This window comes from Chlamydotis macqueenii, chromosome 20 (assembly GCF_036417535.1).
Source record: "Chlamydotis macqueenii isolate bChlMac1 chromosome 20, bChlMac1.mat, whole genome shotgun sequence".
Taxonomy (NCBI): domain Eukaryota; kingdom Metazoa; phylum Chordata; class Aves; order Otidiformes; family Otididae; genus Chlamydotis; species Chlamydotis macqueenii.
Window position 1 is genome coordinate 6472823 of NC_141575.1, and position 26809 is coordinate 6499631.

The window sequence follows — 26809 nt, forward strand, 5'->3', positions numbered from 1 at the left end:
TCGCCCCCTCCCCCGGCTCCCCTCCAGCCAATAAGAGCGGCGAGCTGCCTGCCAGCGCACCAATCGGGGCGCTTTCCCGGGCCTGGCTCGAGGACGCAGCGGCGAGTGCGGCTGAGCAGCGAGGGGAAGGGGCGGAGGGGGCGGTGCGAGCGCTCATTGGACAGCGGCTGACAGCTCCCCCCGCCGCGGCGGCTCTGCTTAAAGGGGCCGTGCCTCTCTGAGGCGCCCCCCACGCCCTGAGTCGCTTCCCGAGGACGCCAGACCCCCGCAGTCTACCGGTCCAGGTCGGACTCCCTTTCCGCCGCCGCGCTGCCCTCCTGCTCCGTCGGCTCGGTGTCGGGAGGCGCCGCCGGTGATCCACAGCCCTTTTAAGAGTCCGCGGCGCCGCTGGCGGAGGGCATCGATCGGCGCTATAAAGAGCGGGAGCGCGGCGGCCGCGGTGACAGCGGGGGCGCGGCTCGGCGGAGGCGGCAGCTCCCGGCGCCGCCACCACCACCGCCGCCACCATGGACTTCAACGTGAAGAAGCTGGCGTCGGACGCCGGGGTCTTCTTCTCCCGCGCCATGCAGGTGAGGCGGGCCGGGCGTTGCCACGGCAACGGCGCCCGCCTGAGGCGGGGGCTCGGGCCTGCCCGGCGCCGGGGCTCCCCTGCGGCCGCCGGGCCTTCCCCCGGCGGCGTCTTCCCGCTGCCTCCCTCCCATCGCACGGAGCGAGCCGCGGGTCGAGGCCGTCGCGGAGACAGGGAGCATTCCCCCGCGCCCCCCCCCCAGCCCCAGCCCGTGGGAGGCTGGAGGGGTTCGGAGCTGGCTGGGGCTGCCGGGCTGAGCCCAGCCCCGGGAGCAGCCGCCTCGGGGCCCTGGGTCCTGCTGAGTGACCCCCGAGCAGGAGCTGAGCGGTGGGATGGTCTGGAACGCGTCTGTAAGGCACACAGCCCCGGAGACGCTCTCCCCAAAACCGTGGCTTGAGCAGGGGGGGCACTGGAGTGCGGAGAGGACGTTGCTTGCCTGACGGTGGTTGTTTTTAAAGAGAAGTTTCTCTTGCAAACAGCTGTTCAGTTACCCGTGCCCAGACCCAGCAGGGAATGGTTCCCTTCTGCTAGGGAGAGGTGGCGGAGGTGGCCTTGCAGACGGCCTGCACCTCAGTCCCTCGGGGGTCAGGTAGCTCCCAGGCCCTGACGGAACACAGCCCCGTCAACGCGATGGGAAGGAGCCGCTGAGCCTGAGCGGGTCATGCCTCGGTGGGCTAGCGCAGCATCGGGACCATCCCTCACAAACCTGGGGATGCAGTGACCCCCCCCGGAGCTGCGGAGTGAAGAAATTTGGCTACCCGTGAGGAGCAAAGCGTGCAGCGGGTGGTGAGATGCGACTGCCAAGTCTGTCTGCTTCTCGGGCTAAAAGCTGGAAAAACTGCTCTAAGCTGGGCAGGAGAGGAGAGAGACAAATCGTTCACTGGGATCCTGCCTGAAAAGTGAAGTCTGGCTGGTGACTCTGGGACTGGGCTTCTCGTTCTACCTATTGCGTGGGGGTTGATAAACAAACAGAGCAGTGCTGTCTCATTCCAAACCTTCTGTGCAGTGGAGTAATTCTGGCTCTTTTAGGAACTGGTCTCCTGTAAACAGATATCACCTCCTGTAACGGTGCCAATGAGTCATATGTTATGAAAAAGAGCGATATTAACTACAGGTGCAAAATAAGGAGCAGATGGAAAGCTTAAAGATGCTGTTCTCATGCAAATGACCTTGGTAGCAGAAGAAAGGAAGAAATGCTGTAAAGAAATCTTATGTTTGGAAGCCTTATTGTAAGTCTCTGATAAGTGGTTTTTAGCTTCAAGGCGTAGGAAGGAGACAGGCATGGGAACAGTGTCTGCACACAGTGATTCTAGAGCAAGAAGGCGTTTATAAATAGTGGCTTCTGCCTGCTACACCTACTCCACATAATCTCATATATGAATATTCATATGCCTAATTACAGTAGTAATTTCTTGAAACAAAATGGGCACTGGTACTTGTGGACAGCGTGCAGGTGTTTGTGTAAGGAGAAGAGACGGGAAGGATCACTGAGGCTGAAAACCACTTTCTGAAATGTGATTTCTGGGGGAATTAGACCTATTTGGGCTGTCCTCGTAGAGTCCTGCTGCTAGTGTGGGTGAGCACTGCCCTGTCTCCCCCAAAAGCCAGAAATGGCAGCTGAGGTCTGCTGTTGGCGATGAGGATTGGGTTCGTAGCACTCTTTAGCACAGCAGATCTTCCAGGAGGGCAATAAGACCTGCCTAGAATAAGCTCAGTTTTCTATAGCATTGGAGATGCTTTCTTTGGCTCCAGGCATTTAACAAAGTGATGTTTTACTGGAACTGCAGTGACTGGGAGATAAATGGACTGGCCATTACGTGCTGTGCCACTCAGACAGCATTAGCTATTGCTGTCTGGCTGAGACGTCTGGCCAACGCACGAGAGCTAAACTCGAACTGGAAGAAGGGCTGCAGCACTGCTCAGCGAGGGGGGAAGGAGGCAGAGCATGGTCAGCGCACCCCCTCTGGGGTGGCTTCCCTGGGGCTTAGAGCAGTCTTGGTTTGAAACCTGTCAAATACAACCTAATGTAGGTGCTGGCTGAAGGGTCTTGGACTAGGCTTGACCTTACTCAAAAAATCTCAACAAACCACTCCCTCCTTTATATGGCTTTTTCTTGCTCAGGCACCAGTTACCAGGATTCCTACACGAGGAGAACCTAGGCAGCTTGAAGGGCTTGTGTGCTCCTGGGTGGACAATCCTGTACCCACCTCCAGCAGGAGCAGGAGGAAGGTGGCTGTGACAAAGAAGCTGTATAAGCGTAACTGTTACCAGGCTTGTGGAGGTGGCTCCCTGACCAGGCAGTGCCCTGTGGGCTTCGTGGCATCTCTTGTGTTCTTTGGAAACGCAAAACCAGGTAGTACAGGTAGATAAAGTAGAGGAGGGAGGTGGTGGTCAGCACTACTGCCGTGGGAGCGGGCAACAAGCTTCTAGGCTTGAGCAGCTGCAAGGATAAAGAGCTTTTGTAGGATCCAGCATCCCACTTGAGGATGTACTGTATTGACACTGGCACCATCGGTCACAGCCATCGAGTAAGCATCCTCAGAGGGGATGCAGCAGCCAGCCCCTAACAGCTCTGTCACCTGCAGAGATGCTTCCAACAGGTCATGCTCCTCTTCTTCACTGAAGAAGAACAGGGCCCTTCTCTTTCATCACCTGCACCTTCCAGTTATCAGTGGAACCTCTGCAGAGCAAGCTGTGCTAACAGCTCCAGCTTCCCCACAGAACTGGTGTCTCTCCTCCCAAAGGTGACTCACTGGATGTCTCTGTTCTAAACAGGCTGCAAGCCAGGCGCTCAGGGAGGTCTGGAAGTAGTTGTAGGTGTCTGTCTTTTGTCAGTTCTGATGTAAACTGGCTCTGGGTTAAATTGTCCAAGTGCGAGTACAGCTTTTGGGTGCTTATCCCACTGCTAACCTAATTACTACCAGCAGGTAGAGGTTGACTTATTCTTGAGGCTGACTGAAGAAAGACAGGCTCCCCCATCTCTCTGAACTCTAGTGATAAAATAGACTTTTCCCCTCTGCTTCCTGACCTTACTGGAATTGATGCCTTGGTTGCTGGACCCCTTAGAAGTCAGGAGAACAGGAGGTGACTTAAGAAAAGGGTTTTGCAGGCAGGAGGTACAGGCCAGAGCATGTTTCCGTTTGAAACACACCTATGAATCAACAAGAGCAGTATTTTTTCCTCTCCTAAATGCCGTGCCCGTGAGTTAACCAAGCTGTCCTGTTAATGGCTTCCTTCTGTCCTCTAGCACAGTTTCACTTGGCTCACAGCCTAGCTTTCCTGACTCCTGGTGACCAAATACTTGAAGCATACTCTGTATCCGGTCCAGAGCTGTTGAAATTCAGGTAGTTTTTAGATGCTGACTGAGTGGCTATGGCTCCTCTCCTAATGTGACCCTGCACAAGCTGGGAAGTAGATTTGCCTGAACTGATTTTCTCATGCCTTTGATCACCAAAAGAGCAAATGTTACCATGGCCTGGACATTGTAGGCTGTTTGGAGGCTTCAGAAAATCCAACAGCCCAAATCTACTGGCAGGTGCAAGACACTATTCCTGATTTAAGACTCTTGGCCCTGGTTTGATCTTTGGGATTTAAGGTGGAAAGTCTTAACTAATGTCCAGCTGGAAAAACTGAGGACCCTGCAAGTGTTACAAGGGGCTGAACTCTGCCACCAAATCTTCTGCAAGGAGGCTGCAGCTTCCCTGTCAGAGCTCACAGCATCCAGTTCTGGGCCAGCTGGAGGGGAGGGGAATGGCAGAGTCGCACAAGCCTGGAAGAGACACAAGTCCACTTGTGCTGTGTTGTGCAAAACAGCTGTGGTGCTGGCATAACTCAGTGGGAGCACTGGGATTTTATTCCCCTCGCTTTAAAGGGAAGAAAGGTGCTAATGCTTCCAGCAAAGAAAGCCGTGCGTGTGCTATTTAACACCGAACCTCGATGGCCTTCAGTCTCCGGGGCCATCGGCACAGCTTTTGCGATATCGTAGCTGTAGTGCAGAGGCCCATCCAGCTTGGCTCTGCTTGCTCACCCTCCCAGTAGCGTCTCTATCAACTCTCTTGGGGAAAGGGAGTTCCCCCCAAGCTGTGAATGCAGTTGGCTGCCCTAACTGCAGTCCAGCACAGTCTTGCTTCTTTTGGGCCTGTGATCCAAGGGCTGATCTCCAGATCTGCCAGCCTGCTTGCCCACAAGGGCCCTGATAATGCATCTAGTGTCCTGCTGGCCAGCCAGGCCTCCCAGAGGAAACCTAACCTTTGGTTGAATTATTGATGCCCTGGAATGCAGCACGACTCTCCTCTTCCTGGAGAGCGAGAGTGGCACTCGACAAAAGGTTGCCCTGCATTATTCATCGCCTCATCGGCTTCCGTGCGCAGAGATGGGACTGGTGCTCAGCTGGGTCAGCTGCAGGGACGCAATGGAGCCTCTCAGCACTGCGATCTGGCATGTGATCTCAGGATGCAGATCCTGGAGTTGGTTCGGGGCAGGGCTGTTGATCCAACAGGTTCTAGAAAACAAATGGGAGTAGTTCTGCAGCAGCAGGATGGAGGAGCTCAAGGTTCCCAGGCATTGCAGTGGCACGTGCTCTGCCTGCCCTGACTATCTCCCAGATGGATATGTACCAGTCCTCTGGGTCAACTCAATACAACCAAGTAACCCTCGCATTTGTGGTGGTCTGGGGTATTTGATGCTGCAAAATACACCAATGCCTCTAGTTCAGGAGCAGCAAGATAAAAAATGTTTAATCTGTCTTTTTACAGTCAGGAGGCATGAGTGCATGATCAGCTCGTCTGTTCTCTGGCATCTCTTGGCCTCACGGTGAAATCTTATGTTTGTTAAATGGGAAGGAAAACTAATGAAATTTCTGCAAGTGTTACGAAAACAAATTCCTAGGAACAGAAGCCCTTTATGGGGGAGTTCTGCTTGAAATGCTTGCGTAGGCAGACTTCATAAACTGCTGCTGTTCTACCCTGCTTTTCACTGGCGACACTGACTTGGGCAGCCACTTAAGAGGGGACCAGCAGCTGAGGCCTGTTGCCACCTGAAAGCTTAGATCTCCGCTTGCACCAGACAGGAGAAAGATCCAGCTCATAGGATGAGGCAGCGTAACTCACCTCTGATCTCGTTCACTGAGAAGCTTCACCTGATCTCTCTACAAGCTGCTTCTGCCAGAGGTGGTCCTGCTCTCCCTGGAGCTGGTGGCATGTTCCCAGTAGTGCTGTGCAGCGGGGCGAGTTCTCTGATCCGTGTAAAAAGTCACGTTGGGCGTCAACTTGAGCGGGATCAGTGACTCCTTGTGCACAGACAAAGAGGTAGAAGTGTGTTAGAGGGGAGGAAAAGAGCACCCTCTGCAGCAGCACTCTGTGAGATGGAGATGGTACCCACTGCCCCAAGGCTGTGCCGGGGCCAGGACTGTGCTGCGCAGCTGACTTCTGGGCAGGGGTGAGGGAGACGCAAAGGGAATTAAGTGTAAATGGAGTAACAGCCTCCCAGCACACGAGCTACAGCCTCCCATGCCCTTGCACCCACCTCACGACGCTCGTGCCCCGCTTTCCAACTCTGAGAGAAAGCCTGAATAAGATATTGTTTCCTGGCCTGAGCCTTTGGAGCCAGAGGCTGTGACTGAGATTCCTGCCCATCCTCCCCCTCTGGCGTAGCCTACGCTTGCAGTGACCACGGTGCGTGTCCTCAGCCCTCTTGCAAGACAAACAGCTTTGGTGCCTGACTTGAGATAAGCACTGAGTGACTGAGTCCTGGCTGCTCCCTGACCAGGGGAGTTTGCTGTGCAAACAACCGGTGTTATTCCACTGCACCAGCCAAAGCGAGGAGTTACAGAAAACAGCCACAAAGGACAATGATGATATTTGGGAATGCCGCTTGTGAATAAAGCGAAGGATCCCAGAGCTGGAGTGAGTCAAGAGGCTGGCAGCAGCACTGTGGAGATGCTGGAGGGTTCCAGCAGTGACCTGACTCTGCAGCGACGCTGTAAGAAGCTGACTGAATTCAGCTGATGAGAAACTAGGTTTAGGCTTGACAGCTCCGGGGCAGATACTGGTGCAGGAGAGTCTAAACTGCAGGAAGAAGAGCTGGAATTGAAAGTGAGATGAGATCTCACAAAGCTGTCTGGGAAAGAGGGGCGAAGGAGACTGTTATGCTTGCATCAAAGAGTCTTGGCTTGTTTAAGAAAGCTCTTAAACAGATGACTCAAGAATTGGTGCCAAATACCTGGGAAGCCCCAGTTTGCTGCATGGCAGTGACTCAGCCCAGCCTGGCAGAGTCTGAAAACAGCCCTCAGCCTCCAACAGCGACAGAGGAAGAGAGCCTCAGCCGCTCACACGTGTCTGATAGTCGTGTGCATCCTCCAGGACAGTAACAGACATCAGGTACAAAGCAATACAAACACCCTCACACCTTGAATCTGCTTTTAGCCACCACCATGGCAAGAGTGACCTGAAAATAACTGCTGGTAACCACTGGTGCCGAGGGACAGACTGGTGAAGCGATCCCTAGTCATGCATAGCTGAGTCCGCTGTCCCCACTGGGCTGCGGGACAGAGCGTGACTGTCCTTGCAGTTTGGTTTCTGTCACCACCACCATCAGGCAAAGCAGTTCCCTGGCTCGACTCTTGCCCAAACAGGTCACTGTGTAAACATACCTGTGTATCTCGGACATCTCGTAACATTTGCGCAGGGCTGGTAACAGAACTCCTAAAGGCTGTTTGTCTGCCTCGCTTGCTGGCTCTGGGCTTGCTCCTTATCTCACTCTGTTCCCAGCATTGTACTGGATGTGAACGCAGCTGGGGCTGTTGGGCAGCCACTGGAACGGACCTTGGCAGAAAGCCTTTCAGGAAGGGCAGCAGGCACCAGATGCCCACAAAGAGGGCATCTTGGCCCATCAAGATCTGAGGATAGGGGAGAGGAGAAGGTACAAGTGGCAGATTAGACAGGAGCAGTATTTCATCTAAGAGTTTTAGCCAGGCTTTAATCCCTTGGCACCTGACCGTGCCAGGTGTTGTACAGCACCACGTCTTGGTAACTCAACAGTGGCACCAGCAGCCAGCTACAAGGGCTAAAGGGCAGCTGCAACCTCTCCAAGATCCCACATGGCATGGCTGTCTAAAGGGGTCTTTTAGTACAATCCAAGAAAATGCTGGTTTCAACAAGAGCAGGAAATTGTGCTTAAAAATACACTGAAGGTGGCCAATGTCACCAAGAGGAGTGAGTGGAAGTTGGGGATGGGATGAGAGGGGATGGGCTCTTCTCTCAGAAATCCCCCGAGGAAGAGTGGAGGGTGCCCAGGCCATCTGACACTGCACCTCCAGACTGACAAATCTTGCTTGTCAGATGTCACTGCCCAAGTGTGAGAACACTGAAGACTTGCACAGCCTGCTTTTCCCTGCTGCTGATTTTAAACTTAAAAGGAATCACAGAGGGAGGGACAGTCTGTTGCCAGTATGAACCTGAGTGCTGAGAGAAGTCTGAGACTGTTATACTTCTCTTAATACCCTGCTTCAGAGCGTGTCCTAGAGGAAGAGTCACTTGCTGGAAGCATTTTAATCTAAATCCTGAGTTTGAGCCTCCTTAAACCTCAGATGCTCAGTTGACATCTCACTGCCAGCAAGGCAGGAGGTGAGCTGGGAGGCAGCACTAGAACACCGTCAGTCTGATGGCTGTCAGAGGGCACTCACGAGTCCTGTGGCAAAAGCGATGTTGTCTGCCTGCTTGTCTAATAAGGGAGAAGAAACTCTGACTTGTGAGGTGACAGCAGCATTCCTGATCCCGTTGGGTTTGCAGGACATTGAGTTGGTTTGGAGAAGGTGAAGGATGCTCACCTGAAGGGTGTCTGTTGCTCTCCTCTATGAAGGACTGGAAGCCACGTGGACATTTAAACAGATTCCTCACAACTACAGTATTTTTGTACCAGACCTTATTGAAAGTTACTTATTCCAGAACACCTCTCAAACCTGGACTCTATTTTTAGCTCAATGCTTGTTCAGCTCTTGGGCAAATTTTTGCCCTCTTCCCCTGAAGGATGCCTGGGAACTATGAATGACACCTTGAAGGCTTTGTAGCTCTAAGATGAATGCATGAGACAGAATAAGCCTCAGTGTCTCTTAAGAGCTCTATAGCACACTATAATTTTGCTTTAGTAGAACAGACCTTCTAATGACTACCTCCTTCCTACAGTTTACTGAAGAAAAGCTGGGCCAGGCTGAGAAGACTGAACTAGACGCCCACTTTGAAAGCCTCCTGGCCAGGGCAGACTGCACAAAGAACTGGACAGAGAAGATCTTGCGTCAGACTGAGGTTCTGCTACAGCCAAACCCTAGTAAGTCCAGGTTCTCCTAATACTTGAAAGACAAATATCCTTTGCAGCTCAGTGTTAAAAGACACGCCCTCTGGCAGAAATCCCTGTTCCATTGAGTTTGTGGGGGCTGGAAAAAACCTGTCTTTGCAGGGCCTGTCCTTCCTTCGCTATGCAGCTGAGAGGTGAGTGGCTGCTGCCCTACAGAGCCTGGCAGTGCTCCTGAGGGCTGGGGGAGGGACACCTTCTCCCAGTGCCGGTGCCTGCTATCCAGTGCATGATTGAGGACTGCGTGGGGTGGCCACACAGAATTCCAGGTCCAGGAGCTCCTCCCTCACCCTCCATCCTGTAACCACTGGCGGCATCCTCATTCCAGGTGCCAGAGTAGAAGAATTCCTCTATGAGAAGCTTGACCGGAAGGTGCCTTCCCGGGTCACCAACGGGGAGCTGCTGGCACAGTACATGACAGAAGCAGCTAATGACTTTGGGCCAGGGACACCTTATGGTAAGTCAGCCTGGATAATTAAAAAGCCCTGGGAATCCATGCCTTCAGAAGAGAGTATCCACACTGTTGTTTTGGGTTAAGACTTCCTCAGCATGCCCGTTGAAGGGGGCAGGTTGGCCTGCTCCCTCTGTGGGAGCTATTAGTTTGTCAGAGCTGATGCCAGAGAAGGGTTTTCTCTAGCACAGAGGCAAACAGCCCACCTGGAGCTCCACAGCAAAGCATCCTCCATGCTGTGGGGGAAAAAAAAGGGCAGGGGTCTCCCCATTCCTTGTCCAGTCCTCAAGCCTGGCAGAGCTAGAGAAGAAACAAAGACACACAGATCCAGGGTAGCTAGTGGAACTGGTTACAGGGTGCAGAAATGACTCTGCTGTTTCTCTGGCTTTCTAAACTAGCCTGAGCAGGGAGTCGCAGTGAATGGCCGTAGCTTTGTCCACTTTGAGCACATTTTTAGTTTAAGGTAGTATCTCATTGCACAGAGTTTCTCTAGACTCCCAACAGGAGAACCATCCTTTAACTTGTCCTGGAAGTGGAGGGTGGAAATCTTTCTCCAGCAGAAAGAGAACAGGAAAACAGACTTGGGAAGGTTGGTGCTTGGCTACAAGCCTCAACAGGCCCCTTCCTGACCACACAGTGCATCCTTCTGCTCTTAAATCAACAGTTGCCCTTTCCTGGGAGAATTCTGGGCTTCTTTAAGCAGCAGACATGTGTAGAAGCACAGCCCTAACTTCCAGCTGTCCTTGCCCCTGCCATGAGCTTTGTTACTGCTCTCCAAATCAATAGTTGTTCAATAGCGAGTCCTGTTACAGGCAGAACAGCTGTAACTGCATCTATAGCCAGCACTGCCTAATCAACTCGTTTTTTTCTGGTCTGATGCTTTTTAATTTGCTGTTCTGTTCCTGGGCCTCTGTTTTATGAGACAAACATCATTCTGCGCAAGCAGGTGTAGCAGTAAAAGGGCATCAGTGGAATAAGTGCATCAGCAGATAGATAAGATCAAAACTCAAATGGGAGCAGCTGAAAAGGAGCCCCAGGCTAAAAGCAGATTGCAGTTAGGACTGGAGCTGGTGTGGTATGGGCATGGTCACCCTGTCCAGGCAGGGTACACGGTGCCTTTGGCCCCCAACACTGGAGCCTGGAAGCTCTGGGTGAGTTGGCTGAAGCCAGCACAATGTTAATTGGTTTCTCCTGGAGTTAAAGGCTCCTGTTATTGCAGGGAAGACCTTGATAAAAGTTGGAGAGACTCAAAGGCACCTAGGTGCAGCAGAACGGGACTTCATCCACTCTGCCTCCATCAACTTCCTGACTCCGCTGCGCAACTTCTTGGAAGGAGATTGGCGAACCATATCTGTAAGTATGGTAGCAGGGAAGGGGAAGCTTGTCATGTCACCGGAGATGAGGAGGGCAGGGAGAGAGTGAGACAGTGGTGGAAGAACTAATTTTCCTTCCCTCTGAGAAAGGAGGACTCCGTACCTCTCCCCTTGAAGAATGCAAGGATAGGAAAATACCAATCCTAGATCTGCTGAGGGCTGCCTCTGCAGCAGGGAAGGATTGCCAGTTGATGTGCATGAGGAAGGTAACTCCTTTCCAGACTCTTGCAGCTTGGTGGGCACCACCCATCCGTAGGCTGCCCTGTTTCAAGGTTTGCCTGTATCCCTGGCAGCCAGGCCCAAAACTCTTGCTAATGAGATGAACAACAGCTTCTTTCTCACTAGCACTTTTTGCTAAGGAAATAAATTTGATTCCTAGATGATACCTTGTCCCTTTCCCTCCCCAACACTTCCTAAGGAGTCTGCTCTTACACCGTTTTCTCTCCCTTCCAGAAAGAGCGGAGGATCCTGCAGAACCGCCGCCTGGATCTGGATGCCTGCAAAGCCAGGTTGAAGAAAGCCAAAGCTGCCGAGGCAAAAGCAGCGGTAACTTTTTCACTCGTTCCCCTTACTGTCCTTCTGGCCCCAGGGCTTGGTTCATATGAGCAATTCCATGAGCTCTATGGACAAAAATTAGGCTGTCCTACTACGTCCTGGCTCTGGCAGGCATGGGTGGGGGGATTCTGCATCTGTTATCCAAGGAAACTGGGAGCAGGAGCCATGCGCCTGTTCCTCAGATGCCCTCCCCTGTGAGAGCTGCTGAAACAAGTAGTTCTGAACTTCCAGAGTCTGGAAACTTCTACCTGACTCAGGCTTCTGTCTCCTGACTGATAGTAGTTGCTGGATGATTTGTGCTGGTAACTAAAAGGGTGCATCTTCTAAGGACTTGCTAGGTGTCCCTGGGGATCTGAAAGCAAGCCAAGAGAGAGCTGAGCTGGGAGGTGCACAAGGGAAAAGCGTGCTGCGGCTTCGCAGCAGTCCCAGGCTTTCAGACTAGTTAGGATTCTGCCAACTCAGTCTTCCCCAGGCAGGAGTGCCAGGAGAGCCTGTAAGGGCTGGCTGGGGTCAGACTGGCTACCAAGACGCCCTTCCTTCAGGCTCCCTATTCACTTAGTTTATGGTGCTGTCTAGTGACAGGCTAGCCTTGCCCTGTGGCTTTGGGGAAATCAAGGCAAGTAAAAGAGCAAAGCTCCCAGGTCACAGCAGTGCAGAAGGGACTGGTAAGCTAGCCAGCATCCCTGTCCGCAGGCCTGAGCCACGGGGAGAAGCGAGAAACACTTCAAAGTGCTTGTCTGAGGCTGATGAGACCTGTCAGCTCAGGGTGCTCTCTGGGCCTGAGGCTTCTGCTGGAGCTGGGCTCTCCCTGGGCAGAGGCGGGGGGCAGGAGGCAGAGGGGATGTAGCTGGGCACCGGTGTGTTCCCTGGAGGGCCTTGTTGAAGCAGATTGCCCTCCTGTAGCACTCCTGCTGTTGGCACAAGGACTTGCCAAGTTCTGCTTCTAGCCTGGGGCCAGGAGCTCAACTAACAAATGTGTGCAATCCGAACAGGCGGGAATCCTTGTCAGTCGCTCTGGGATGCACTGGGATACCAGCCTAGGACCCCTGCTGTGAGCCCATTTTCTAGCCATCTGCTCAGCTGGGCCTCTGGCCTTTCAGCTCCAGTGGCCAGTTCCCAGGTGTTTTCCCCTTTTTCCACCTCTGACTGCACACATGCCATGTGGGGAAGATGCGCTAAGCTCGGCAGCTTCCCCATCAGCAGGTCTAACAGCGCTCGGGCCTGTGTGGGAAAGCCCTGAGCAAAGCTTTGTGTGATCAAAAGCAATAACTGCCCTTTAAAAACAGCTTCCTCTCACCAGTCAGGTCACCCAGATCCACTGAGGGTAATTTCAGGGATACTTAATTCCCCTTCTGAGGGGATGGTGCCCTCAGTCTCAGTGGGAAGTGGCCATTGTTTGATCTTAAGCTCAAATCAGAGCAGGAGTTCAGATACCTCTTGTGCTGTCTCCCTTTTCACCCTTTATCTTGCTTCCTACACAAAGCGATCCCAAGGCCTCCCAGCTGCACACAGACCCTTGGGTGAGGGACTTCCCTGTAGCGGGAAAAGAAAATCTTGGTTTCCCACAGGAACTGCAGGGCTGAGGTGCTCTGGGCAGGATGTAGAGCCAGTCCTCACACAACAGAAGAAACAACGTCAGCTGCTGTTATGAGCACCCACCTCTTACCCAGCTTAGCTTCAAGGTGGGGTCCCTGGCCTCAGGGCACCTCACTGACTACTAAAGGAAAAGGCACAGGGGGAAACTCCCGGCACTGGGAGGGAAAGCTGCTGCCACCACTCTGGGTGTGTTAGCTCCTCATTAGACCACAGCGTTCCCTGCAGATGTGCCTGGAGTCCTGTGTCACCTCCCTCCATCCAAGCTGCCCTAAAGTCTGACACCTCTCCCAGCTCACCACTCTCTTGCTGCTCTTCCCCTCTGTGGTACAAACTTGTGTTCCCACAGCTTCTGTCTCGTCACTGACCCTCCGGGTGCGCTGCTGCCCAGACCCGTGAGCTGCTGTTCGAGTGTCTGGGCTTGTGCATTTCCCTCAGACTTTGTGCTTTGTCCTTCCTGTTGATAGCTGGTTTGTTTACTAACCTTTTTGTTTTGTTTCTTTGTGATTTGCTCAGTGTGAGGGAGATGTGAGTATTGACTGTGCTAACAGTGCTGTGAATCTTTTTTTTCTTTAAAAACCTCTCATTGTCTCTTTCCCATTTTAAATGAAAATTCATATCTCCCTTGTCCCATTGGGACTGGCCCTAGAGCACATACTGAGCGTGGCTGGGGCTGCGGTTGCTGGGGAAGGTACCCCAGAAAGATGGGAGCACCTGTCAGCTGCCTGCAGCCCCTCTGGAGCATGCACTCGGTTCCATCAACGCTGCCTGCAAGCAGTGCTCAAGAGAGGCAAGGGCTCCCATGAAAACCCACTCAGGCTCCTCCAGCTGCAGGCAGGAGGAGGTCCTGTTGGGTGGCAAGTCCCTCTCCTGGGAGAGAGGCAGCCCAGAGACAATGACAGGCAGGTTGGTCTGGTTGTGGTGCTGTTTTGTCCTCCAGGCTCCAGGGCTCTGCCCATTTTCCCCATCACAAGAGCAAAAGGGGGAAGGATGTGGATCCCTTTTGACCACTGCTTGCAAATACAACTTGTCCATGCATAGGAGCGCAAGAGCAGCTTGCCTCCTTCATCCCATGTGCTATGACTAGTTTTGGGACTCCCTGGAGACCAGGGAATGGGAGGAGAGGTTTCTTCAGTTGCTCTTGATTTAAAAAGAAAAAAAAACAAACATAAGCTATTTCTGTGAAACATCTCCTCTCCCCACGGGGAGGAGTCAAGCCTAGTTGCTGTGCTGGCCTCAAATCTCACTGGTGCATTTTTCTCCCTGTATTCAGGTTTGACTTGTAATAGGAATTGCTCCTCCTTATTCCTTCCTCTAGCCATCCCCAAAACTCCTAGATGGTTTAAAAAAAACAAACAAACAAACATCTCTTCTTGTTGGGGCTGCCTGACTGCTCTTCGACACACAGGTCACTCATTCCAGCAGGGTGCTCGGGGCCCAGCAAACCGGGTCAGCATGCATAAGTAGATCTGGGTGAGCTGCAAAGAGCTTACTTCACCTGGGAGAGGAAACACGGGGCCTGAGAGGATTAACGGCGTAGCTGGGTGACAGCTGGTGTGTGTGCCCGTCTTCTACACCAACCTACTGCACAGGAAAGGCTGAGCAGGAGGATGCCCTGATCCATTGCACCAGTTTGATGGTCTCTATGTAAGCTAGATGGCTGGCTTGTCTCTTTGGGTGATGCTGCAGCCACAGCCCATCCTAGGAGGAGGCCTGGTCTTAGCTTAGCTGAATAGAGAGACCGTGTTAGGTGATGGTTAGAGAGCCCGCACCTATGTGGGGGTGGACTGGATCCCTTGCACTCCCAATGAGAAAAACCTCCAGAGCGCTTAAGTCTTCCTGCCCCAGGGCAGATGTTTTGCTGTGGAGGAGATGGCTTGGAGGTGTTCTGACCTCTGGGCTGAAAACTTGTACACTGCCTCTGGCACAGCGAGGCTTTGGACTACATCTGCGTTGGCTAAGCCGTGCCCCTTGCTGAAAATAGCAGAGCTGAGTCTATTAGGAGGTAGCACGCCCAGAAGATTGGTGAGAGTAGAAACAAGTAGATGTGTTTCTTTAAAAGGCACTGTGGAAAGGATGCTCTGATGCTTGTAACTGTGCCCACTTTAAGGACAGGGCCCTGTGCAGGGACACTCCTAGGACTGTAGGCAGGAAGCAAGGGGAAAGAAGGTCCTGCCCACTGAACTGAGCCAACATGACACAAACGACCTGCTGGCTGCAAGGGAATGGGAAACATATCCAAGATGGTGCTGTCGCATCTCCGCTCCAACTGGCCACTGCACGAGCGGAGGCAGCGTTCCTGACAGTGGAAACATCTGCTGCCCAGGTGCTGGGTGTGACTGCGTGAGCCAGTCCATCTCCTCTTGCACAAGCCTGGCTTCCACACGCCACTGCCCAGACTGCTGGGACACCTCTCCTGCCATCCCATAACAATCTGAACTAAGCTCCCAGCACAGACAGGAAAAAACCCAGTAGTCCCTCCTGCCATCCGTTGCCTGACTGACTCCGTTCGCCTCCTCCGCGTGACTTGTACCTGAAACTCTATTCCCCACTAGGCTGTGCCTGACTTTCAGGAGACTAGACCTCGTAATTACGTTCTCTCCGCCAGCGCATCAGCGGTAAGATTGCCTCCTCCTAGACGTTGCCTCTCCAACCTCTTCCTGCCCCTCTCTTCACCCGACTTAAGCTCAGATCTAGCATTCTGCTGTTTTCAACATTTTAATGTGACATGGGCTGTTCTTCTGACTCAATCTGAAGGATGCAGATCACCCCTGCGGGGGTGCGTGGTCAGGGTCTGGCACTTTTGCTGCTTGGTTTGCTTTCCAGTTTCTCTGCCAATCTGTTTCAACATTTCTAGTGGGAGCCTTCTGACTTTTTTAATTGCTAGTGGAGCAACTGAAAGGTAAAAGCCTCAAAGCTTAGCTGCCTTTCTGGATGGTTCCAGCTGTACACTGTGGCAATGTCACGTGCGTGACTGCCTGATCCGTACTGTGGTGTCAGTGCTCAGAGGCTTTGTAGCTGGTCAAGAGAAGCAAAGGTGGAGGAATCTCTCTGCCACCCTAGGCTGACATTGCAGGCTTGTCTATTCTGCAAATAGAGGTCAATTTTTTTTTTTCCCTTTCATCTTGGGACCTGTTTGTTGGCAGCTGTTACGCAGTCAGATGCGCTGGGGTTGGGTGAATAGACTGTTGCATCTCTACTCTGCTGCACTGAGTGGTTGTGGTCAAGCAATTGACTTTCCGTGCTGCGTTCATGGCTCCCCATTGCACAATGTCACATTTCTCGTTAAAATGTTGAAAACTGATCATCTTGCTTCCTAAATAGCAAATTCAGAACAACACTGATGCCTGTTAGTAGAATAATCTGGTAGTGGAAGGGCTGGGGAGCGGGATCTGTAGATATGGAAAAGGAGAGCCCAGCCTTCTAGCAAACAAAAAAACCTGGAAACAAGCTGGATTTGGTTAACGGGCAACCCATTCCATTTGGAGGAAGAGGTACGTCTGAGCTGAGAGCATCAGTGTTAGTTCCCAGGGGAATCTGTCCTGACCTTCTTGGAGAGCGATGCTGGGATCAGAAATAGCTTTGCACAATAGCTAGAAAACTATTTCCACAGGTAAGCGGCCTAGTGATGAGACTGCTTAGGAAGAAGCTGATACTGGTGATGCTGTAGCAGCTGCTTGGTTTCCATCCCTTCTAGCTCAGCAACTAGCAGCAAGGCCGTGGCTCTGGCTTCTCCCTTGGAAAGGTCTCTTCCAAGGACAGCACGGTAACGGAATAAAACTGAGGTCTAGGAGAATTGGAGGAGAGAAGCTGGGCTTTCCCTACCTCTGAAAAGCTCTGGTTAGACCAGGGTATCCTGATCATTTTCTGAGGCTTTCTAAAGCAGACCTGAAGGCAAGCATTTGCATAACATGCATTAGTGTCTTGCAGAGTGCCCAGATGCTCAGCTGAGCACAGCTCGTCATCACCAAACTGCAAGCTGAGCTGCTTTTGCTGTATGGCAAAGCTGTTCTGGGGAGCAAATGCCAAGTACAGTAACAAGACAGGAGAACTGGATTTTGCGGAGTTTTTAGCTTACAGGTGCCTACCCTAGCACATCTCTGCCTGGTTCAGTGGTGCCTCTTCAGAGCTCTGCTGGAGAAGTTCTAGCAGCAGCCATGATATCGGACAGGTAGAGCAGGAGACACTTACTCTAGGTAAGCAGCCAGCACTGACCTTGATCACGTCATCACGTTTGACAGTTCCACAGCAGGGCCTCCTACCAGGAGAGCCTGTAGGAGACCTGCCGGCCTAGCCAGTAGTGTTCCTTGTGGCTTCCAAAACTATTTCAGAGGCTGCAGTTGGGGGCTGAAGTGCTGCCTGAAGCCCAGCTGCACTAGCAGGAGTGACTTGAATAACAACTGGTGTCTCTAATTAGCAAAACATGGGCCGAGCCCAGCCTGCTCCCCAGCTCCAAGCAGGCAGGACTGCTTTGCCACAAGCTCTCTAATCCCAGCATTCATCCCAAGGGGTCAGGCACGCAGCAAGGTAGGAGCTCTTCACGCTGCTGCTCTGCTTTTCTTCCAGGCCAGACTCCTTGTGCTACTCCAGTCTTAGTGTGCACTGAGAGGATAGAGCCGTGGCCGCTGCTCACCTCGCTGGCGAGCTCTGCTCCCTTCTGGAAGGAGGGACTGCGTATGCCCAGGTGACAGCTGCGTCTTACAGGGGAGCAAACAGGCCAGCTCTCTCCTGGGCCACGTGCCCTCAGCAGGGCTCTGATTTGGATTCTAAATTTATGTTGCTGGGTTTTTTTTGAGAGGTGGATAATGTGGTGCTTTTATTTTTAAATGGAATTGGATCCACCTGGAGACAAGCACCTCCCTTGTTCTGTATGAGCTGGAGGCTGAGGAGCCATTTCTCCTCTCTCCCACACTGACCTTTTGTATTTGTGTAAGAAGGCGTACGTGGGCTGTGTCACCCTAAGTATCCCTTTCCCTCAGCCCCTGCTACTTGCTGTGCGCTGTACTCCTAGGAATGATTCCAAGAAAAACATATCGAGTACTTTGAAGAGGGTTCCTCTGGCTTGAGCTGGGGTGGAGGAAGACGGGTGCAGAGCATGGCCTTTTCTACTCCCTGAGCTGTCTGAAACACTTTTGACTGGAGACAGCAGATTTGGGCAGAGCTGGACTGCCCCAGAGCACCACAGGGTCAGAGCTGGAGATTGCACAGCAAAGGCAACAGAAGAGAAACAAATCTAGCTACGAAATCAGAATCGCAATGATTAAAGGGGCCTGAAATAGCTTAAGTACTGTCTACAGCATCTGAGTAGGAAGAGCTGTGGCCAAGGTGAAAGTTTCCCATTGCCCTTGTAGTAAACCTTGCTCCAAAAACACACGGGTGCGCTGACAGAGATCTTGTGCCAGGACCTGCTTCTCAGACATCTACAAGGATCTCCCCACCATCTGCCTTCTAGAGTAGGAGCTCTTAGACTGAGAAGGGGAAAGTCCCCACACGTGGCTGAAATTGCCCAAGCCTTATTTGAACCAGTTTCTGGTTTGAGGTAACAAAACATCCACCTAAAGGTCAGAGAAAACACGCAGCCTCAGAGCACTGAGCAGGGACAGCCTGCGATCGTAAGGGGACCAGCTACAGTAACTCCACCCAAGTAAGAAGAGATGCCAGTCAGGCTACCTACCATGGAACAGGAGCTGAGCCGCAGGCCAGGGGGCAGAACAGGAGCAGGCAGCAAGCCAAGGAGATGACATAGCTTCTGTCCTTCACCAGGGCAGGCAGCTCCTGCAGGTGCTCCTTATATTGGCTGCTGAAGGTGTCTCTGCACCCGGGGCTATCACAGCCCACCTGAGGGCAGTTGCCGGTGAGCAAACCCCAACAAGGTTCAGGTGGGAGACCCTGGGTGGAAACAGAGCGTGTATCTCCCTCCAACACCACAGCATCCAGTGTGGAGCTTCCAGCTGCCTGCAGTGCAGGTTCAGCAGTGCTATGGGGAACTTCCTCATCTGCATCGGTGACACCAGAGGGTGAAGCTGAGGGCATCAGAGGCCACCTCCCCCTGGCCCTACTGAATTAAGGTGTTGCTGGTGTTCCAGTTGATCCAGGGTGATTTCTCTTCATGTTGCCAGGGCTGAGGTAGTAGTTGTCTACTGAGGAAAGGCCAAGCCAAGGACCTCTGGGAAGGATCAATGTGTTTTTCTACCTCTTCTCTCTTTCCCATCGCTGTGCGTGACTTTTGTTGTCAATTGTTTCATGTCCTGGAGCCAGATCCCAGCAAGCAGCTGGCAGTGTTGTGCTGCCCCAAAAATGCCCTTGTGCGTGCAGAGAGTAGGAAGGAGGAGCGTGATGGTTTGCCTGGCTCCAAGGCAGCGTCCAGCCATTGCATCCTCCTTCCCGTAGCTAAACGTGCCAACTGGATTATGGTCCTGTTAACCTGAGCTCTCTGGACCAGTGGGTGAGGAGCGCTGGCCTCTGTCTGGCTTGAGCTCACGGCAGCTCGCAGGCCCCGTTTGTGGGCTCGAGCAGCTCACCTGCCTCTCCAGAATCCTAAAAAAAAAAAAGGGCTGTCCTTCAACACCAACCTCTCTTCAGCAAGATAACCCTTGCTGTTCAGAGGACTCTGCTGCTTAATCCTTTGTTTCCTGGAGCCTGTTGAAGGCCGTTGCTGTAACAGCCCTGGCAGGGCGCAGAGTGGGCATGCTGCTGGCTCTGGTGGCGTAAACTTGCTCTCCCGTTGTGAAACTGAGCTCGAGGGTGCAGGAAGGAGGGAAAGGGGCATTGAGCTGGCAGCTGCTGCTGGGTGAAGGGCTAGCTTGTCCCCGGCGTTGGCCTGCCGTGTCCGCGGAGCGTCCTTGCCAATTGGTGTTAATGCCGAGTGCTTCTCGACGTCTCCAACACTGATCTCCTTTCCTGTTGCTCTGTGGCCCCTACAGCTTTGGAGCGACGAGGTGGAAAAAGTAAGTACCCAGCTGAAATGGTGCTCACATCTCCCGGGCGTGCTGGCGGTGTTTAGGGGGCGGAGGGGTGCTGCAGACTTCTCCTTGCTCGTGTGCCAGCACACGTGCGGGGCGGGATCAGGGGGACGTTGCTGTTGTCAGGCCTGCTCCTGGTCCTGCAGCTGTACGGTTCAGCGCGACTCTACAGTGGCTTGGGACCAGCCTGCCCGGTGGGCCAGTTGGCCGTACCTCGTGTGAGAGACTTCCTAGGCAAACCGGGCGTTCGTGTGCGCGTGATAACAGTCTGAGCGCCCTGCGCTGGTGTCACGGGAGCAGAGGTGATGTGCTGTGACACGATTCAGCTCTGCTCCTGCGGCAAAGGCCCTGCCTGCTCCAGTTGTGCATGTGCCACGCGTTAGCCTCTAGTAGCCCTTGCCTGCTTGCTCGGGGGTCCGAGCAGGAGCTCTGAGCAGAGCTGGAGCAAGGACAGAGGGTTTCCCCATGAACAGCCCCAGCTGTTGGAGGGGACAGCTCTGTCAGGAGGGCAGGGTGGGAGGTCTGGAGCCTGTTGTGGGGTTGACTCTGGGTGAGATGAACTTACTCTTCTGAGTGGATCCATGGAGGCAAAGTCCCAGATCTCTTTTTATTTTCTGGGCTCTGCAAGGGGAGTGTGACTTGTCCATGAAGAGGGCTGCTAGTGGACTAGAGACCAGGGTGAGCTCTGTGCGGAGCTCCAGCATGGTGTGGAGCTTCCAGAGACACCTTCTGGGATCCCATTGCCTTTCACGCCTCAAACGCTCCCAGCGGATGTTAGCCTGAAGCCTGAAGCGCAAGGCGGTAGAATGGCACGTTCCTGCATGCTGTGCATGATAGCAGCCTGCTACTGCTGTACTCTGAACGCCCCAGCAGAGCAGAGTGGCTGACTTGAACCAGCTCATCCTGTACTTTAAATCCTTCAGTCCCTCAAACAAATAAGCTGCCTGCAGTCAGCTGTAAGCATGCAAGGCTCTGTTCCTCTGTCTTTGGTCTATCCTGGTTGGGTTGACTGAGGTACGTCAGTAAACTTCAAAGTTCTCCGTCTCTTGGAGAGGCATGGGACTGCAAGGGGCCTCCCAGGTCACCGTCCAGTGCTGGCTTTATAGGAAAGCACATCCCACACTGCGCAGAGCTAGCAGGGAGAGGCAGCGGCTCAGGTCCCAGGCAGTGCCAACGGGGGCTGGGGCTGCCTGTCACAAGTTTCCAGCAGCTCTGCTGCCACCCAAGCTAGCACTCCGCTCACCGGAGCAAGGATCTGTTGGTGCCTGGCAAGGCGTCGCACTGGTGTTTCCGGTTGCATCCCCCCTTCTCCTTTAAATAATCCCTTTCATACAGAGGATGCAAGAAAATAGACCAGTTGTAGCTTAAAATAGACAAATCTGATTAAAAGACAGTAAAAGCGTTTCTTTGTTCCAGCCTAGCTGTACGAGAGCACTGGTAACGCTGTCACCAGATGAGATGTGACGGCCTGCAGCAGCTCCTCCAGCTTCCCTGCTGAGGAGGCTGGGGCTCCCCAGGGAGAAACACCAGCGATGTGGCCTCTGCTCTGAGCCCACCAGCCTGTCCGGATCAGCTCTCTGGGGTCAAGTCCATGTGCCAGACTGATCAGAGCATTTCCAAAGCAGCAGAAGGAGCTGTGTCCCAGAACCGGTGCCGTGCAAGAATCGCTGCACCCGGGCAGGCAGCCCTCCCATTGCTGCACCCCCCTGGAGAGGGGGAGGCACGCAGAACCCATACTCCTCTCCTTCCAGTGAGCTGTGGCTGAGTGGACATCACTCTTCTGTGCCATCCTAAGAGGGAACTGGCACGTTCTGCTTGGTGTTAAGGAGTAACGCACGCTAGAGAGAGCAGAATTGCCTGTTTGTCACCCCTTTCTCTCTGGCAACAGAGAGGGGAGAGCAGGCAGCAGAGCACCTGACTGCTGCAAGGCTTCTGGAGGTCTTCTCTTCACAAGGATCCACCTGGGGATTGTGGTGCTGCAGAACTGCCCTGGTGTAAATACCCTCTTTGCTGGTGGGGAGAGATGTTCAGTAAAGAAGGTCTCCAGTTTTTGAATACCCAGTGTCTGCTGCGTAGCTGCCTTCTACTAACCACTGTTTAATTCCTCCAAGCTCAAAATAAGTAACTAGCTTCAAAGGAGAGCCCTGGGTAGAAGCTGGGTTGGGGTGTTCATCACCGTTGCAGAGAGATGCAGTTAGTAACAGCAATTTGGTAAATGCTCCCTGGCCTCAGCTCTTGTTCTGCGGGGATAAAGAGTGTACCGGCAAAAGTTGCACTTGTGGAGAGAAACTTAGGGAGGCTGTCACATTCCTGTGCCTGTGGGCTTGGAGAGAGAGGGTGAAAAGGACAGGTGCTGGCATGGGACTGGCTTTCCGCATACCGCAGTGTTAACAAAGCCTCTCCATCTTCATGTTCTAGGAGTTTCCAAGCTTGATGCATCAGTCTGAGCTGCTATTCTGTGCCCTGCACTGATCCAACGTAGGATCAAGCAGGAATCAAGTTGAAATACAGCCAGAGGCCCTGGGCTCCCCACCCAGGGTGTCCTGTGGCTGATGCTCAGCGTCACGGGTGCACGGGGATCCTTGTCGCAGTGCCGAAAGGGGGGTTGGTGGAGGAGGTGGGCGTTGCCTCTCCCTGGAAGAGGCAGAACGGGGGTCCCTGCCTTGTGTTGTCTTGAACACCCTGTCCTGTTTTGCAGGCGGAACAGGAGCTGCGGCTCACGCAGACTGAGTTTGATCGACAGGCAGAGGTGACGCGTCTCCTGCTAGAGGGGATCAGCAGCACACATGTGAGTTGTCCTAGGGAACGGGGCGGGTGACAGGGACTAGACAGGCTCTTGGCTCCTTTCTTGAAGAATGCTGAGAGGATGACAGAGCCCTGCACTGGGAGCAGAGGTTGAAGAGCTCATACATTTGGAGGCTACAGCAACCTCTTCATAAAACCTGTAGTGTTCAAATTAAAAACATAATGAAGCATGTCCAGGCAGTGCACTGTGACACCTGCAGTTCTGTAGTCCTCAAAGTGCTTCTGAGCCTGAAAAACCTTGTTCTTCCCTCACTAGAGCTGTGGACTAGCCCAATGGGCATGGCTAGGGTGCTAGGAGCAGCCTCCTCTCTGAGATCACCCTTGGGCCTATGCAACATTTCCAAACTTTACAAATTGGTGTACTCAAGCCAACCAGGTAACTCTTAAATACTGGCCTGCACAAGTCTGCTTCCCGTGGGGTCAGGTAGGAGCTGCAGGAAGAGGATTCCTGTGCCTGGCACTCAGACAGACCAGCTTGTGGTCCTTCTCCCTCCAGGTGAATCATCTTCGCTGTCTCCATGAGTTTGTGGAGTCTCAGACCAACTACTATGCTCAGTGTTACCAATACATGCTGGACCTGCAGAAGCAACTGGGCAGGTGAGACAAGAAATGGCTTTTACTTCTCTAAAGATTACCGATCTGGCTGCCCCTGGCTCTGGCCTCCTTCCCCATCCTGTGTCATGACGCTGGGTAGAAGTTTTAAAGCCCTCTCCAAGCTCTGACAGAGCTTCTGGGCTTACGGAACAATGACCAGTCCCAGGGGCGGTGCATTTAGAGCAAGCTTTGCCATTGGGTTCATCTAGGTTTGTACGTTCATCCCAAAGCATGATGGCCATGAGAGTGCAAATGTTCTTCCTCTAAATTAGTTAAATCGCATGGGAGAGAAATTCCTGTTGCCAAGCAGCAAGCGTGAGCACGCTGAGCTGCTGCAGTAACTAACGCTGTGCTGCCGGCTGCACAGCCCGTGGGCGCGGGCAGGGCTGTTTTGTCTGTTACCTGTCACGTCGGTGCGCTGGCCTGACCCAGGAGCGGCCGCTGTCTCTGCGCGATCACTCACTACTCCTGTTCCGTTCTTTTCCATGCTTGCAGCTCCAAAGGAGAAATGTAAGTAAGGTGTTGCGCAGGACTGGCTGTAAGAGCTCTCCCCCTCAGACTGAGTTCTCTGCAGACTCACTGCAAAGGCCAGCAAGGGCCGGAGCTGCACTGCCTTAGCACAGAGGCGCGTATCTACAGATCAATGAGACCGAGCTCCATTACTGTGTCTAGATAGAGAGCCCGGAAAGCCTGGCAGCCTCCAGTGGTGGCATCCAGTTTAACAGCAACAATGACTGTCCCTTTCCTGAAGAGCTAGCAGACTAAGCAGGTAACACAGACCGTGTGAGAGCAGGGCAAGGACACAGCACAACAGACCCAGTAAAACAGCTGCAGATCATGAACAGCCCCTGCCCAGAGCCCTCTCCGGTGCCACGCTTCTGTCTCGCGCTCTGCGAGTTGGGTGCCAGTCCTGTAACAGGACATGGAATCAGAAGAAGCAGACAAATGTTCCCTGCTGCAGTCTCAGCACCTGAGAACTGAGGGCATTTCTCCACTTGAAGGGCAGCTTAGTTACGTTACCGCTGTTAGCTAGAACTCTTGAGCATCATCCCTGCAGTGTAACTGCTGAAAGAAAGAGCTCTTCCTTGGTTCCTCCCACTAGAGCCTTACCGAAATCTGCTTTTTCCTCCTGTGTAAGATTTTCAGGCACATTCGTAGGCAACGCAGAATCCGCATCTCCTCCCCCAGCTGCTACCTCTCCTCCAACTGTCGCTGCTGCCACCCTCCCTGCTGTGCCTACTATTCCAGTTGTGCCCACCATTGTTGGGGTGCCTAACACCGTGGCAGAGGGCGTACTGAACCCCAATGAAGTCAAGCCTCCTGCCAGTGGGACACGGAAGGCCAGAGTCCTCTACGATTATGAAGCAGCTGACAGCACTGAGCTGGCACTTCTCGCAGATGAGGTTGGTAGCTTTCCGTTGTGTTCAATTTTGCTATAACTGCCTAACAGCCCATTGCGTGCTCAGCAAGGTCTTGGTTACTTTTCCTGCCCCTAAAACCCCTGTTTTATGGAACTGCTGATAGAGTCTTTTCCTTGACGCTGCTATCTGCGGAGTTGCGGTGAGCTTGTGCTCACGGCTGTTTGCTAGTTAAGAATATCCCCCAATAACTCTTCTGGTCCTGTTGCAGTCCAGCTGTGCCCAGCTAACAGAACACCCTGATATTTAAGATCCTCACTGTGACCCTCAAATACAGCTGACTTATCTGAGAGCAGCGGGATAAGCTGCTGGCTGGAGGCCTGGTCTAATCATGCTGAGAAAAAAGAAAATTCAGCAAGTTTTGAACTCTTCTGTTGACTAGACCGGACCTTTGTATTCAGAAGGGATGACATAGCAGTATCATGGCACCCTGTATGCAGAAATACCTTAAGTCAATTTGGAGAATGAAAAGGCAAACAGGGACGTCACTGGGGAGATTGCTGCAGCTCCTCTATTAAAGCTGCAGATAGCTCCAGGGGAAGGGCACAGATGCCTGCTAAGTGGACTGGAGGAATTAACTCACTGTTCTTTCAGTACCCGTTTGACTGAACCTCCTGGCTGTGCCCGCAGAGTTGGTCCTGGCTAACGCTGCCTTCTCTCCCCAGATGATCACTGTGTACAGCCTGCCAGGCATGGATCCAGACTGGCTCATAGGGGAAAGGGGGAACCAGAAAGGGAAAGTTCCTGTCACTTACTTGGAACTGTTAAGTTAAACGTCTCCAGGAAGAAGAATGTACAAGCAGAATGCACCCCTCATCACTCGGCACTTCTAATGCGGATTTCTTCATCCGAGACCATTGCTCTCTCCAGGGTTGACACTCATTGCTAATGTGGGAATTGTGGGGAAGAAGTGGCAAAACTGTTACAGTACGGTTTTGGGAAAGGGCTGATGGCACCCAAGACTGAAGTCATTACCTACCAGTGCAGCCTGCTTTGAGGTTAGTCTTGATGGCGCAAGATTCCTTGATTAATTTTTTTCTACCCTAGTCTTGTTTATCGCAGCGGCTTTCCCAGGGCCAGCGAGCTGTCCCCCCCTCAGCAGCTGCTCACGGAGTCTGTTACACTTCCCTTGTGTCTGGTGTGGGTTAGTGCCTGTCTGCCCCTCCTGTCCTCTCTCCTTCAGCAGTAGAATTGCCTAAGTCAAACCATCAAGCATTCCAGTGGGAAGCGTCCCACACAAACCCTCTGACGTGTCCTAGCTCTTAAGGCAAGGAAGCTGAATTTAAGAATTAAGAGCCTGTTAAACCCGTGCACCTTGCTCACCTGTAAGAGAACAGTCATACAAGGCTCTCCGAGAGCCACGCTCACTATGGTGGTGCCTGATGGCTTCAAGCTAGAACTGTCCTCTGAAGCTGGAAGGAAATTTGTGAAGACCAACCTAATAACATAGGGCCTGTGTGTCAAAAATCCAACCTCAGTGCAAGGGACCGTGCATCTTGCTTGCATTTCCTGAGAAACTGCTCTTGGACTGCACTGTTTACAAGCCTTTTTACAAGCTTTGCTCCCTGTGTTAATTGTCCAGGCTTTTCTTTCAGTGTGTCTGTTCCAGACATGTCCCAGCCTGACTTTTTATTTTCACCCTAAATCACCGATTTAACTGATGCTTCCCCTCCCATCTCAGCAGTGAGCAGGCTTGGTGCACGCTGGTACAGTGAGGGGTCGTCCCACTTGCTGTTCTCTCCAACAACGAGCTGTTCTTGGCCGTGCACACACTGAAAATCCAGGCTGCCCTTGATGGATGTGGTGGTTTAGCTCCAAGGGAGCGCCCGGGTGTGCAGGCCTTTTAATCCTCTAACGAGTTTTTAGCTAGAGCTCAGCTAAAGGACTTCTGCTGCTGTGTAACTAGTTTTCCACACAAGCCAGACGGAAAATAAACTCACCTGCACCAAGCTCCGTTCACAGCCTTCCCCTTGGTATGTCAGAACTAACTTTGCTTGTTTATGGATCTTTTGCACTTTCCCCAATGGTGTCGCGACCACTCTAATGTAACGGGGCACCGAGCACCTGTGTATGTAGGGCTCATGGTTTTCAGCACTTATTTGCCAATAAACAAACTGCCTGACCTCCTGCTTCGGCCTCTTGTG

At 52.9% G+C, this 26809-nt stretch overlaps 1 protein-coding gene across 6 annotated transcripts; it reads left to right on the top strand.

Annotated features, from left to right (window-relative positions):
• The first annotated feature begins 433 nt into the window (after positions 1-433).
• Positions 434-26794, top strand: SH3GLB2 (SH3 domain containing GRB2 like, endophilin B2). 6 transcript variants are annotated; one of them, XM_086764126.1, is made up of 12 exons: positions 434-569; positions 8749-8890; positions 9243-9371; positions 10585-10718; positions 11192-11284; positions 15442-15504; positions 19810-19833; positions 22547-22636; positions 23150-23250; positions 23743-23757; positions 24386-24650; positions 25331-26794. In XM_086764126.1, the coding sequence occupies exons 1-12, from the start codon at positions 507-509 to the stop codon at positions 25436-25438; spliced, it is 1227 nt and encodes a 408-aa protein (XP_086620252.1). In that variant the 5' UTR covers positions 434-506; the 3' UTR covers positions 25439-26794. The 6 variants fall into 6 exon arrangements, with proteins under 6 accessions (XP_086620252.1, XP_086620253.1, XP_086620254.1 ...); XM_086764127.1 differs by lacking the exon at positions 23743-23757; XM_086764128.1 differs by lacking the exon at positions 15442-15504.
• Positions 26795-26809: the final 15 nt, after the last annotated feature.

Bases quoted from the DNA above. Each gene is read 5' to 3' on its own strand.
- SH3GLB2 (XM_086764126.1), top strand. From the start codon at position 507: ATGGACTTCAACGTGAAGAAGCTGGCGTCGGACGCCGGGGTCTTCTTC. The intron at 15,505-19,809 runs GTAAGATTGCCT...TGGCCCCTACAG, and splicing joins TCTCCGCCAGCGCATCAGCG to CTTTGGAGCGACGAGGTGGA. The intron at 24,651-25,330 runs GTTGGTAGCTTT...TTCTCTCCCCAG, and splicing joins TGGCACTTCTCGCAGATGAG to ATGATCACTGTGTACAGCCT.